The following is a 15,809-nucleotide window of genomic DNA, read 5'->3' on the forward strand; positions in this document are numbered from 1 at the left end:
TAAAAGAGAAAATATTAGGTGAAAAAGTTGATTTCACAAAGGTTGGAGAGTTTGTGCAACCTACAAATGAGGAAGATAAACTTAATGATGAGGAATTACCTTTAAGGTGGTTAGTTTAAAAGCAGAAGGGCAATAAAAGAAAAAAAGGTGATGGAAATTGGTGTGAAGGTTACTAGAACATACTCAACTAGGAGTTCTGAGAAGAAGTTGATGGGGGATGCTATAAAGGCTAACAAATCATCTATTGCTAGGAGAAGGAAACTGAAGAAAGCTAGTGTTGTCGAGGATGAAAATGCAGAAGTTGTAGATATTGGAGAAGGTAAAGATATTGATCCTGATGTTGTTGCTACAACAAAAAAATTGAGAAAAAAAGTCCACAAAAAGGAAAGGACCAGGTCCTTCACTGTGAAGTCAAGAAGTCCCACTGGGATGAAATAAAAATATATTACTGTAAAAAAGAAAAAAGTCTCTAAGGAACTAGTTCCAAGTAGAGAAAAGCTGATGAAGAAGAACCAAATAGTGATTCCAAAAGAAGAAAGAAGGAGGAAGAAAATAGGAAGAAAATAAGTCTATGTCTAGAGAAGAAAAAATGAGATATTGAAAACCCAGAAAGTACTGTCTGGTAGATTTTTTGATCCTAAGATTTATGAAAAACCTGGTATAGTAGAGTTGCTGGGTATATAAGACACCAGGTGATGGTTACACCTCCTAGAAAAACTAGCTCCTATGGTCTTTGAAAGAGAAGTAAGAGAATTCTATTGTACTATGGATTTCTCAAATAATGAGCTAAGCCTAACAACCCATATGCAAGGAAGCCGATAAAACTAGATGAAGAGGCACTGGAAAAAATACTAGATGTGCCTATTATGGGTGTGGGACTATTTTAGAGCAACAAGCCTCAACTGAGTTTATGATTGATGCCTCAAAAGTGGGAGGAACATTAGTAGCTGGTGTAAGAAAAAAGTTTATCATAAGTGAGTTTGAGTTGGTGTTTGAATTTGTCAAGAAAGTCATTACGCTAAGGTTAGAGAAAAGGACTATAGCTTCTACTGTTGATTTGTTTATAATAGAATGTCTCAGTAAATTTGAGTTGATAAGCCTGCCTTCTGTAATAATAAAGCACATGTATAAGGTCATCCAGGAGAAGGAGGGAAAACTTTAGCAAATAAATGGAGGAGATGAGGGTAAATTTGGCTGCTAAGGATGCAAAAATTCTACACCTAAAGATGAAAAGCCAAAAATTATCCTTAGAGAGACCAGGTGTTGTTGAGGTACTTACTGTTGAAAATGCAAAACTCTAAAGTAAAGTTGCAAAACTCACTAAGGAGGTTCAAGGGCTGAATGAAGAAGTTAAGGACCTCACTAAGCAACTACTGAATGATCATGTTGCAGAAAGTGCCAGAATGGAGATATTGCTAAAATACATATCCCCTAAACCTTATTCTGCCCAAGTCCTATTACCTCTGTCCCTTTGTTATCCCTTTGTCAGTTTCTTGCCTCTGCTTCTAATATGGCTCTTAAAGGATTAGATATTTTATGCTTGTTTGGTATGTTGTAATGGTACTGATTCCATTTAATAGAATGAATCCTAGTTTGTGTATTCCATCTGTCTCTTTTTTACTTTAAAATTTGTTCTTCATGTTAATATTTCCCCAATGGCCATGAATTAGCTGACTTGTGCGTATTTTACTCTTGGTTTACTGTTCTTACTTTTCAATGGTGCCAAAAAAGGGGATATTTAATTCATGTGGTAGGGACCAGGTACCAGGTATGACACGTGTTGAATGATGTGTTAAAGTGCAGGTATATTGACAGAGGGAAACATGTCGGTATATTGACAAAGGAAAGCATGTTAGCGTATTGGTATATTGATAGGGGAAGCATGGGGTAGAGTGATAGGGGAAATATTTACTGACAGTAGTGGTGATTACTCTGATTGAATGAGGTAAATGAATTTTGATGCTTCAAAATTTATGGTTTGTCATCATCAAAAAGGGAGAAAATCACTATATCTTATTTTGATGATGATCAGTTAACAACAAGGGACCAGGTCCTTGGGTCTTCATGATACATAAAACTATCACATCTCTGAGTAGTTTTGTTTGTTAGTGTAACAAATTGCTCCAGTGAGTTGTGTACTAGACAAGACACCTGGCCAATCAAAATTCTACCTTAATCATTATCCTACTATAAATAGAAAAGAATGCTTCTCAATTAAATAGTTTTGCAATTTGATTATTCGAGAACAAAACGGCAAAAACTCAATATTGCTTGGTTTCTAAGTTTCTGTGTGCCGAGAGAGTAATTGCTCTTGAGTCAAGTCTTGGTCGGTAATCAAATTATTCATCTTATAAGAGTAATGTTTTTCTTGTGTTTGTAGAGTTCTTAGGTAAAGTTACCTGAGTTAATATTTGGTTAGAGTTAATCAATACTGAGAAGAGATCTTGACAGAGTTGTCAAGGAGAGTTTGTAATAGAGTTATTACAAATTAGTGAAGCTTAGAGTTAAGTTTCAATGGAGTGTATAATCATGAGTTTGATTATAGTGGATTCTTGAGTGATGTTGAGTTCAAGCCGTAGTTTTTTTTTCCTTGAGCAAGGAGATTTCCATGTTAAATCATTATGTTCTTTACTTTACTGCAAAGTTATATTTCCTTATTGCTTTACTACTTTATCGCCTGAATCTGACTGTAAGGGACCTGGTCCCTTATAAGGTAATGCACCCCCCACGATTCATCAATGAACTTATCAAGTACCTTTCCAATGACATGAGACTGTGACAAAGCCAACCCTTGTGGAGTTTTATAAATCCTTATCCCTAAGATCACATCCGCAACTCCAAGTTCCTTCATATCAAACTTGCTCTCAAGCAATTATTTCATAGCATTTATGTCAGATATGTCTTTACTGATGATCAACATATCATCCACATACAAACGAACAATTAATTTGTGATTTGGAGTGTCTTCAATGTAAACACATTTATCACATTCATTTATCTTGAAGTTGTTTGCCAACATAGTTTGGTCAAACTTTTCATGCCACTATTTGGGTGCTTTCTTTAGCCCATAAAGTTACTTAACTAGTTTGCACACTTTCTTTTCTTTACCAGTAACCACAAAACTCTTAGGTTGTTCCATGTAAATTTCTTCCTCAAATTCTCCATTTAGGAATGTTGTTTTCACATTCATTTGATGGATTTCAAGACCATATACCGCTGCTAAGCCAACCAAAATTTGAATGAATGTTATTCTTGTTACAGGCGAGTATGTATTAAAATAATCAAGACCTTCTTTTTTTCTAAACCCTTTCACTACATGTCTTTCCTTGTATTTGTCAATAGTACCATCAACTTTCATTTTCCTTTTATAGATCCATTTAGAACCTAAAGGTTTATTTCCTGGAAGAAGATCAACCAACTCCCAAGTATAGTTGCTCAAGATTGAATTAATCTCACTATTGGTTGCCTCTTTCCAAAAGAAAGCATCCGAAGGTGGCATCACTTGTTTAAACATTTAAGGCTTACTTTTAAGAAAAAATATTAAAAAATCTAATCCAAAAGACGTTGACATTCTTTTACGTACACTACGCCTTGGATTCTCATTATTAAGTACAGGCTCATTTGATTTATCTTGAGGTCTTTTAGGCCCTCTACTAGACTGCTCATGTCCAGTTTTATATGGATAAATATGTTCAAATAACTCAACATTATCTTATTCAATTATCGTATTCTCATTGATATTTGGATGTTCATATTTATGAACCAAAAATCAACATGTTTTTCTGCTTTTAGCATATCCAATAAACATGCAGTCCATAGTCTTAGGTCATATTTTTACCCTTTTAGGCATAAGAACTTATACTTTTTCTAGACACCCCACACTTTGATATATTTCAAGTTGGATTTCATTCCTTTTTATTTTTATATGAAATTAAATATGTCTTGCAATGGGGCACTCTATTTCAAGTTTGGTCAGCCAAAATAACATTATTTGTTGCCATCTTTGAAGTTTGCACCAAAAATTTTTTCGGCTTCTCTGCCATTTTCATTGCTAGAATAATATCTAAACGACTTAAAGATGCAACATTGGTTGCCTTTGGGATAACACCATTCACAACCGAATCAATTAGTTGATCAGTTTCATTTATTATTTTTTTGTCAAACTTTGACATACACTTTAGTATTTTAGAATATCATCAATAAAGATTTTAATCTTTAACCAACTTATATTTAGTCAATGATGAAGTTTTTATATCTTCAAATCATCAGTCGAATAAACTTTGAAACCTGACAAAGTTTTTATGACTTCAAATCATAATCAAATTCAAAAAAGTGAAAATACATAGGTTTTAAACTCCGGAAACCAATACAAAGAGTTTACCGAATTGGTAAAGTTTTTATGTTCTTCAAACTGAATTCCCATATTGAGTTCTCGATGAAGTTTTTATATTCTTTTAATCGATGGTGTAGAAATCAAAAGATTTTGGTCTCCATAAAATTTGATTCAATATAGATTACCTAAGTACTTGATTTATAAATGGTGATAATTTTTTTCTTTTCACAAAACAATCACAAAAAAATATTTTTTTATAATTTCCTTAAGATTGTTGTTTTTCTCGGGTTAAATAAAATATGTATTTTTCAACAAAACATCAAAGACAATCAAATTATCATATGAACAATCAAATAAAGTTTACACTCTGTATTTACAAATTTGAACTTTTAACAATAAGTTCAACCCAACTTATGAACATCAATAAAATAAAGTTCAAATTAGTTTCTGAAAAATAGCAAAATGAAATTTTAAGAACTTCAACACAAGTTCAACCAACTTATGAACTATCAAAATGAAGTTTCAAGAACTTCAAACACAAGTTCAAATAGTTGAAGAACTATCAATATGAAGTTGAAACTATTTTCTGGAAAAATAAAAAAACCAACTTTAAGAAAAAGAGATGAAATAGAAAGATTCAAGTCCATAGATTCATAGTGTGTCCTTATAGAAAATATTCCCCTCAAGTACCTGAGGTTATGAAATATATCCTCCCAGGATAAAATAAATCACTTTGATAGAATAGAAGTATCTCAAATTCTGTGGAACTACGAATGCACTCAATGGTAGTAAATCACATTTGAGTTTTTTTTAAGAAAGAGGAGAATTTTCTCTTCAAAATCTCATGTCTATACCTGAGGAAAAAATTAGGTCTTATATCCATCAAGGTGTTGCTTCATGAAGAGAAGCAATGGTTTAGAAAGGTGCACCCCTTCATAAAGGTAAAACTCTTCAAAAAAAGGTGCAACTCCTTAGAAAAGTTACAACCCATTGAAAAGGTCATAACCATCCAAACCGAAAAGCTGCCTATTTAAATTGCATCCTTTCTCTTGGTATCTTTTTGAAAAAACACATTCATTTTCCATTCACACCTCTTAAAAATCTAATATTTTATAGCTGGTTTAGGTACTTGAAATGAATAACATCCACTTGAGGTTCCAAAGTGAAAGACGATGTCAAGTTAAAAAGTCTGGCGATGTATTCTACCTAAAAAATATGTATGAATTGTTTTGTGTTATGACCTCAGTTTTGATAATTGACAAACTTATAGTTTGGAACCTTTTTCCTGGAGTTTTAGTTATGACAAAGCTTCTACCACTTAGGGAACAGGTTGGGCTCACCTGTTACTATCACGATCAACTATCACAGTTGGCGCAGGTATAAAAGTTCATGGGAAAAGTTATTGCTACCATTTTGGATAAACTAATGGGATATCTCCTAGATTTTCTTAAGTTAGAATATATATTACTCATCTTCCTCAACAAGAAAACTAATGCTTTTATATTCTTACAGCTAAATATCTGTAGAAGCTAAAAACAAACACTACACATTACAATAGGAAACTGGTTATTCATCGAGTTGTATTTTTACTTCCTTGTTGTACTTGAGTCTTTGTATATTATTATTAAATGTTTGCCTACTTTGCTTAAGATTGTAGTAGGTGTTGAGGTGCAAACCTTCCCCTTGTAATTATCTAGAGTTAGGTGATTGTTCGAGCTAGAGTTAGCTTGTGGTTTCCAATTAGAGTTAGCTGGAGGTTGAAGCAGTAGAGCTACTGCTTGTGTTTCCTTATAATAGAGTTATTACTAGGAGAGAAAAGATTAAGAGGTTAATCCTTGGAGTCTGTATTCAAGAATTTTCTTGAGTATAGTAGAGCTTAGAAATCCTGGAGGTAGGTTGTAGTTTTTCTCCCTTGAGTAAGGAGTTCCACGTAAAAACCTTATGTCTTTTATTAATTTACTCTTGCACTTCTTACTTTATGTATCTTCTAGTTTTTGTTATGTGAGTATATCTGGGAACAGGTACCTGAGGTAAGAAGCAACCCACCCCAACCCTTCATTTGGTATTAGAGAAAGGTCTTCGGTAATAAGGCTAACACTTTGGAAGGATCTTGAAAAATGGATTTTTCGTCAAATCTAGTTCTGAAGGCTTCACAAGATACTTACGATCCTGAAGAAAATGAAATAGCTCACATTACAAAAAAGGTGGTCAAACTCTTTAAATGTTAGGGGCTGTATTCAGAAGGGGTGAATCTAGCAGCATTTCAATGAAGAAATGAGTAATGGTACCTTTCACAAATATGGAAAACTGGGTCGTTATATCAAGGACTGTCTAATGCACAAGGTTGAGAACAAGGAATATGTTAAAAAATTATTGTAAAGCAGCAGGTTCCTGTGAAGTATAATAGGAAAGTTGAAGCTGACAAGATTGCAAGTCAGTTTCTTGCAGTATGTTGGAGTAATTCATCAAGTGACTCAAATAAGTCTGGGCAAAGAGAAGGCATCTCTATGGTGGTAATAGAAAAAGAGATGCAAGTCATTGACTCACTCCTTTCTTTGATAGCAGACACTGATGAAAATAAAGATAAACCTATAACTCTCCTAGATATCAAAGAGAATATGAAGGCTACTCCCTCAACAAGTTGAGATCTCTTACCTTTATACTAATTGACTCCTTGAATGATCTTGATAAAGACAAATAAGATCAAAATAAAGCCCTTGAAAATGTGAAGAAAAATTTATTGAGTTGAGCATCCAAGTGACTCAACTCACTAATGTAAAAGGAAAGCTGAAGGATGATCTAGGTAAGTGTAAAGGAGAACTGGTTGAACTAAGTATGCAGGTGGATGAGCATCAAGCAACTTACAAGAATATCTCATGTTATAATGATCTCCTGAGCAAACATTTAAGTGAAATATTCAAGTTAGCTTCCAAAGGAAAAGCTGAGGGAAGTAGTATACAGTTTTAGTTGGAAGAAAAAGTAGCTGAAGCTAAAGTTGATATAGTTTCCTCTCATGAAAAGAACTCTATCCTTGAAAAGGAACTGGATAAAGTAAGAACTGATCTTGAAAGGAACTTAAGTGGATTACTTCATCACAAGCTCTTACTACTCCCACTTGTCAAGATCTAAATAGTAGGAGAGGCCAGAGGTATCATTGTCAAGGTGAAGAGTCTAAATATTATGTCAGACATGCAGGAAGCAAGGATGATCATCTATGCTTATAGTATGTCAAGAAAGGTCACATACGAGAAATGGTGCTCCTTTCATACAGTTGATCAGAAAGACATAAAAAATCTCATCATTTCAGGAAGAAAGAAAAGAAGATTACCCAGCTGTATAAAGAAAAAGTTGATCTTCCTTCTATCTTCCTATTAGGAACCCAGACTAAAATGGGTTCCCAAGACTAAAAATTAATTTGTGATACAGGGAAAAACAAAAGGTAGCATCCAGTGCAAGTGTGATTAAAAATGGTTACTCAAATCATATAACTAAAGATTTAGGAGAGTACCTCTTGTATCAGGCTCTTGGAAGAGGCAAAGTCTCCTCACTATATACTTGTGTTTCCATGAAGAAAGATAATAGGGAACTGGTTGAGTAAAGTATGGGGAGACAGAGCCTATATGATCCAGATGAATATTGGCTACCTTCATAATTCTACCTTAATGGCTATGAAATAGTGAGTAGGTATCCTGGATAGATATATACCCAGGGCATATCTACATGTATAATTTAGCTTCATATCTTCTATAGATATACACCCAGGGCAAGAATGAGAAGATAAAGAAAATGAAAGGTGGGATAGCAAAGAATGTTATCTTTAAAATTATTTAGGGACTAGGTCCCGAATTAGGTCAGTATCATTTACTATTCCTATATAATGATTGTTTAAGCAATAAATGATATGTGCCACATCACTCTCCTACTCTTTTAAAAATCTATCAATGTTCTTTAAGTGTGACGGCCTCATCTAACTGGACATGTCACTTTAGATATAAGTTTTTGTCAAATCTGAACTATTCTTTCTTGTATTATTTAAAATCATAAATCAAATTCTCTCTCCATCATTTTGAAGAACTCTCTTTATCTCATAAACCTTATCAGTTCCCAAACCCTCTCAAAACACATAACAGATACTTATGTACAAGATTACTCAATCTCTACAATGTCAAATCCCTCCTCATCCTTCCAAAAAAATGAACCCTCTTCCTTAAAAGTAATATACACTCCTTCTATTTTGTCTAGGTCTGGAGGAATGTTTGTTATCACTAAGCTCTCCCCTCTATCCCTGCGCAATATTGCTAGGGATTTCAATTCTAAGAAGGAAGAAACTTTTGATGATCTTCATAAAAAGAGGGAAAATATCACTGATGCCACCTCCGAGTCCTAAATTAAATTTCTTAAAGGTCTTTTTGTTGTTCTCACATCACAAGCCCACAAATCTAAAGAACAAATCCCAAATCAACCAATTTCTTCCAATCAGTATTTAGATACTTTCTCCAAAATCTGAACTCTCTCTCCTGACAAATCTGAATCCTCTAGCAAGTCAGGAAGTGCCTCCTTAGATGAAACAATTTTTAAGGACTTACCAGCCTCTAGAAATCCTCCCTCCTATATTCAAGTTATGAGTGAGGAAATAGAGGTACAGGTCCTTACTTCCTTGAGTTCAGAACCCCCAAGATAGAAAAATCTTCCTGCAACTCTTTTTATAAGTAAGGAAAATATTTCTTGTATAGGTATTGATAAGAAACATGTAGTACTCCCCTAGTGTTCGATCTCTTAGGTAGGAATAAGAATGCTCAAGGTGACTCAAATAGTGATAATAGTAAGCCTTTATCTTGGAAATTGTCTAGGAAATGATCATTTTTCTCAAGGTCAGGTAAGACCCTAAGGACCAGGGTAAATTCCAAAAATGCATTGAAGGAGGCTTTGTAAAAAAAAATAAGAAAGATACCAAGGCAAAAAATAAGAATGGTACCAAGAAGAAACGGATGGAGAAAAGAAAACAAATTGATATTCTTGAGTCAGTTGTTGTAGATAAGTCCGATGAAAAAACTAAGAGTGATGATATCAGGGATGAAGACTATGATAGTCTTGATGATCTTTTCGTAAATTTGTCAGATGATGATGATGAAAGTGTATACAACAGTGATGCTATTGATTTAGATGTGTAGAGAAGCGTGAGAGCCTCCAGAGTTAAGGCAAAGGGAAAGAAAATCTTGTCCTCTAAAAAGGTGAAGAAAATTATATCTTCTAAAAGAAGAAAGAAAACTGTATCTCCAAGAAAAGGAAAGGAAAATCAATTGATAGATTTTGTTTCTAAGATGATGGGGAAAATAAAAAGGGTGCAATCTGCAGAGAATAAGGGACTAGGTCCCAGCCCCTAGGTTGCAAAGACCTCTGAAGCTCGTGTGTCATCTGTCAAGGGGACTAGTGCCTCAGAAAAGGCCTTCTCCTCTACTAGAAAGGGCAAAAGGTTGTCAAAGAACGTAAGGCAAAACATTCCGAAGACTCAAAAGTTTTGAGAGGCAGGGTATTTGATCCTACAGTGGCTGAGTTTCCTAAAATAAAGGAACTACTCGAATGGGTAAGGCTTCATGCTTGGGAGCATCAATTTAGGGACCTGTTCCTCTTTTATATAAATAAGAAGTGCAATTGTTTATCACAACCTGACATTCTCTAAAGATGTTTTGTACATGACCTCTCAGGTAAATGTAATAAACATTACTGTTGATGAGGAGATAATGTCTAAAATCTAAGGAGTCTCTAATGAGGGAATAAAATCCATGAGAAAGGAAGAAGGATCTACTAAGTTTTTTACGGTCTGTAGTAATCTGGATAATATAAATGTAAAGAATGTAACCAGGAAGGCTCTTAAGGGTGAGTACCAACTACTCTTTAAGTTGGTAAATAAATATTTTTTGCCTAGATCAGAAAAAAAAAACCACTGTTACAGGTCATGATTTATATCTCATGGAGTTGTTATCCAAGTTTAAGAAAACCAGTCTTCTTTCTCTCATCATTGAACATAATTATACAGTGATGATTGCTAAAGATGAAAAACATGGCCTAGCATATGGGTTCTGGCTTAATTGGATTTTTGATTACTTCAACGTGGTATGTAAACATAGGAAAGTTGGATCGGTTAAGCAAATATTTAACATGACTACTCTGAAGGACAATGAGTGTATTTCTAGGAGAGGTGGTAGGAGGTCCAAGTCCCTTGTGTCTGAGTTGGTGAAAGCATAGAAGAGTTTAAATAAAGAACTAGAGTCCATGACTATCATAATTGCTTTAAGGGATGCTGAGATTATTGCATTAAAGGTTGCATCAGTCAAAGGAGAGGAAGAGGGAACCAGTCCAGGTAGAAAGTTGAAAAAAGAAAATGTTGCACTACAGAGAGGGTGAAGAAGTTGAAAGCTCAAGTTGAAGCCTTGACTGCAAAAAATGAAGCTTTGACTCAACAAATTATCAATGATGATGTTGCAGAACATGAAATAATGAATATACTCTTCAATCAGCTGGATCGATCCATAGGAACTTCTTACTAAATCCTTTCTATTATGGTCCCTACTCAATCACCTTCCTAGTCCCATCATTAAGCCCTATAAAACTTTGTTCTTTTTTGCTCTTTTATCTCTGATGTGTACCTGGCACTGTTGTTTTTGAATTTTAATGGGTGTTGTTTTTGAATGGTTTTTTATACTGATCGATAAATGAAACTTTACTTGTGCTATCACCACTCATACTTTTATCTGATCTTTTCTTGCTCATGTAACTGTTGCATAAATGGTCATGAATTAACATGTATGCTTATCTATACTTGGTTTACTGCCTAACCTCTTTGATGATTCCAAAAGGGAAAAAGTTTGAGGTAGCATGCATTGCTTTAGCCAGGTGGGGATATAGTTGCAATAATACCTGATGTGTGGTTTTTATCAATCAAGTTAGGAGTTCTCTCACTCAGGGGAACATGATATTTATAGATAGAAGGAATAAAGTGTAGGATACTTATATATTTATAGGTATCAATGATACGCGGAATTGGTTGGGCAACCTAGTTTGGCATGGCCTTATGGCTTGTGGAGTATTGCTGAGGTGTAGACTGTACTTTGTGTGGATGTTGATTTGCTTTCATGGGTTTGTCATCATCAAAAAGAGAGAAATTGGTAAGACCTCAGTTTTGATGATTGACAAACTTATAGTTTGGGACCTGTTTCGTGGAGATTTTGTGACGACAAAGTTGCTACCACTTAGAAAACAGGTTGGGCTCACCTATCACTATCACAAACAACTGTCATAGCTGGCACAAGTACAAAGTTGGTGAGAAAAGTTGTTGCCACCTTTTTGCCTCAACCAATGGGATCTCTCCTAGATTTTCTTGTGTCACAATATATATTACTCATCTTTCTCAACAAGAAAACTAACACTTCCATATTCTTACAACTAAATATCTCTGGAAGCTGAAAGTAAAGACTACAAACTACAGCAGGAAACTGATTGTTCATCGAGTTGTAGTTTACTTTCTTGTTGTAGTTGAGTCTTTATGTATTGTTCTTAAACGTTTGCCTACATTTGCTTACGATTGTAGTAGGTGTTGAGGTGCGAACCTTCCCCTTGTAATTATCTAGAGTTAGGTGATTGTTCGAGTTAGAGTTAGCTTGTGGTGTCTAGTTAGAGTTAGCTAGAGGTTGAAGTAGTAGAGCTACTGTTTGTGTTTCCTTGTAATAGAGTTATTGCTAGGAGAGAAAGGATTAAGAGGTTAATCCTTGGAGTCTGTATTCAAGAAGTTGCTTGAGTGTAGTGGAACTTAGAAATCCTAGAGGCAGGTCGTAGTTTTTCTCTCTTGAGTAAGGAGTTCCACGTAAAAACCTTGTGTCTTCTATTTTACTTTATTCCTGCACTTCTTCCTTTATATATCTCCTAGTTCTTGTCGTGTCAGTGTATCTGAAAATAATTTCCTGAGGTAAAGAACAACCCACCCCAACCCTTCACTTTGTTCATCGACCTCTTTAAAGTCTCTGCAATATTAGTCATCTTCTTTTCGTGCTAAAGTCATCAATAAAACACTAGTTATGTATTCTTTCATTTGTACACTCTTTGAACCACTTCTTTACATAATGTAATGAAAAAATTACTAACATCATCACGCTATGAATGTCCATAAAAAATTATATGGTAATTGAACTATTCAAATACAAATTCATAATCCTTTGTCTCCTCCGTTATACAATTAATTAGCTTCCCCGATCTTCCCCAACTTACAAAGTTCACTACACAGAGTATTAAAGATTACAATATTAGGCTTTACACATTTTTAGTCCTCATAGTTCCTCTCACCCTCTTCCTGATTCCTCAATTTAAAATAACCTGCATTTATAGTAAAATTATAAGTCGCTTTGTTCTACCACTCTTTTGAAGCATATCATCAGGTGGTTTAGTGCTTTCACAACCCTCCTCCATTTGCACAACTCACTTATCATTATATTATAAATAAATTTGTGGAATAATTGTGTATGATTGTTGGAGGTTGTTTGTAAGATCTGTATTTTTTTATAAGTAGATATTTAGAAGAATATTTCAATCCTTTAACTTTTTAGTATGATAAGCATTTGCTAATTATTGAAACACAAATTAATGGAGTCCAAGGTACTTTATAGCTAAAGATACTCTATTCATTACTTCTCATGTTTAAATTTGACATACTGATGAAGGAAATAATGATTTACACTAATCCTATTAATTAATATTTAATATTAGATGTTAAAAAATAATTTTAAAATAAATAATTAATATTAATAGTAAAATATCAAAAGAATACTTATCCTTTTAAAGTGAAGTAAATGTGAAAATAAATAAATATAAAAATTTATTTTTAAAATAATAAACAAATATAAATAAAAATAAAAAATATTTGAGACTTGCTAAACTTTGTTGGAACCTTAGACATGACGAATTAACAACTTTGTCTGTTATACTGACACCTTAAAATCATTTTTTTTTATACAAGTAGTGACAATACGCGTGACTGGAGCGCGTGTTTGGCGTGCCAGCTTTAGGCTAGTTGTTCCTCATCCTCAACATCCAACCGTCCATTCCTTTAAATATTGTTAAATCTCATCACACGGAAAATCTAACGGCTGAAAATCAATTCTGTTCAAATTAAATAGACCTCAAACTGGAGAACCAGAACCCACTTTTTATAATGCAGAACTTTTTCTTAAATAAAAATCCGAACTTTTTGCAGTTGTTGAGGTATCAGTTTCTAATTGAAAGTTACATTTTCCTCAAATAGCAAAAAGAATGTCCTCCGATTACTCTGGTGGAATTCCAGACTTTTACGGCGGCGCCGGTGGGATCAACACCGGAAGATCCACCATGATTCCGATGAACCACGCCCAGCGTTCACCGCTTTCTGGGATCCTCCCCGAAGGTGCTTACCAGAACCTCCACCGGAGACAGACTTTCATCGGCAAACGATCACTTGCCGATTTTCAACAGCAGCAGCAGCAAGTGCAACAAGGTTTGGGATTTTATCTTCGTAACGTTAAGCCTAGAAGTTACCAGCAAGCATCTCCAATTTCTCCTCTGGTAGATTTCTCATCTGAATTTCCTTCGGTTTCTCCGATTTCGGTGATGAATACACGCCATGCCCTCCCAATTATTCAAACGCTCCGTTCACAACCTGTTATTCCACCGGCAAACACCAACGCTAGCGAGGTTCTATCTTCTGGTAACCTGAATTGTTCTGCAGTTGCTTCTTACTTAAATCAGGTTCAGAACAGTTTGTACCAGGAATCAGAGGAAAAAATGATGAATCGATTGCAAGAGTTAGAGAAAGAGCTTCTAGAAGACAGTTATGGGGACGAGGAAGATACAGGGTCTATTGTGACGAACAACAACGAGTGGTCGGAAACAATAAAGAATCTGATTACTCCGAGTAGCAACCACCTATCTCCGGCATCATCTACATCTTCGTGTTCTTCTTCGATTGAATCTCCAACAATAACTTCTCCAAAGCAGTCTATTGTTGCGGCTGCTACCGCAATAACCGACGGGAAAACCAATGTTGCAGTGGATATCCTCACGCGCCTCTCACAGGTCGCTGATATTAGAGGTTCTTCCGAACAGCGGTTGACGGCGTATATGGTTTCGGCTCTTAAGTCGCGCGTGAACTTCACGGAGTACCCACCGCCCGTGTTGGAGCTGCAGAGCAAAGAGCACGCAATTTCTGCTCAAAATCTCTACGAGTTGTCCCCGTGTTTTAAGCTTGGATTCATGGCAGCTAATTTAGCTATTCTTGAAGCTGTAGTTGATCAACCTTCAGACAAGATTCACGTAATTGATTTCGATATAGGACAAGGTGGACAATACTTGCATTTACTACACGCGCTAGCTAGCAAGAAAACTGATGAGCCTACCAGCTTAAAAATCACGGCGATCACAGATTTCATGGGCAGAGCTGACGACAGAGTAAACCTCATTGGAGATGATCTGAGAACTCTAGCAGACAAAATCGGCGTTTGTTTGGTTTTCAACGTGACTTCGTGTAAAATTACGGATTTGAGTAGGGAGAGATTGGGGGTTGAACATGACGAGACTTTAGCAGTGAATTTTGCATACAGATTATACAGATTGCCCGACGAGAGCGTAACAACGGAGAATCTAAGAGATGAGCTTCTCCGGAGAGTGAAGGGGTTATCACCAAAGGTGGTGACATTAGTAGAGCAAGAGCTGAATGGAAATACGGCGGCGTTTGTAGCGCGTGTAAATGAGACGTATGGGTATTACGGAGCGTTGTTGGATTCACTGGACGCAACCGTATCAAAGGATGAAATGGGCCGGGCCAAGATCGAAGAAGGATTGAGTCGGAAAGTGGTGAACTCAGTGGCGTGTGAAGGGAGAGATCGCGTGGAGAGATGTGAGGTGTTTGGTAAATGGAGGGCCCGAATGAGTATGGCTGGGTTCGGGCCAAGGCCCATGAGTCAATACATCGCTGATTCACTGCTTAAGAGGCTAAATTCGGATCCACGTGGCAATCCGGGATTCACTGTAAATGAACAAAGTGGAGGTATTTGCTTTGGATGGATGGGAAAAACCCTCATCGTTGCTTCTGCTTGGAGTTAACTTGTTACCTCACGAATAAAAGTGTTTTACTTTTTCTTCTTTTTTTCAAACTAGTAGTAAAAGATATTGTGATGTGTGTATATAAATTTTCATTGTGATCTGCTGTACTAGAGGTTTTGTCAATACTACAGTACTATTAGTTATCTGTCAATTCTTGAGAAGAGGAGCACTGACGGATGCTGACAGCCTGTCACCAGCCAAAAAATGAAAAAGAGAATAAATGTAATACTCTTCGGCTAAAAGAATGATTTGCTTTAACTTGAAATAAAGTTAAAAAAAATAAAAAATTAAATATTATAGTCTTTAATTAAATTTGTGTTAAATGTATCAAAATATTTTTTTAATCTAATGA

The 15,809-nt window shown here is 35.4% G+C and overlaps 1 protein-coding gene across 1 annotated transcript; it reads left to right on the top strand.

Moving 5' to 3' along the window:
* The first annotated feature begins 13,256 nt into the window (after positions 1-13,256).
* LOC107853465 (scarecrow-like protein 8) lies at positions 13,257-15,608 on the top strand. The gene has a single exon (XM_016698442.2). It carries the CDS (start codon positions 13,634-13,636, stop codon positions 15,455-15,457), a length of 1,824 nt encoding a protein of 607 aa, XP_016553928.1. The 5' UTR covers positions 13,257-13,633; the 3' UTR covers positions 15,458-15,608.
* The last annotated feature ends 201 nt before the right edge of the window (positions 15,609-15,809 follow it).

The sequence above is a fragment of the Capsicum annuum genome, chromosome 6 (assembly GCF_002878395.1).
Source record: "Capsicum annuum cultivar UCD-10X-F1 chromosome 6, UCD10Xv1.1, whole genome shotgun sequence".
Classification (NCBI taxonomy): Eukaryota; Viridiplantae; Streptophyta; class Magnoliopsida; order Solanales; family Solanaceae; genus Capsicum; species Capsicum annuum.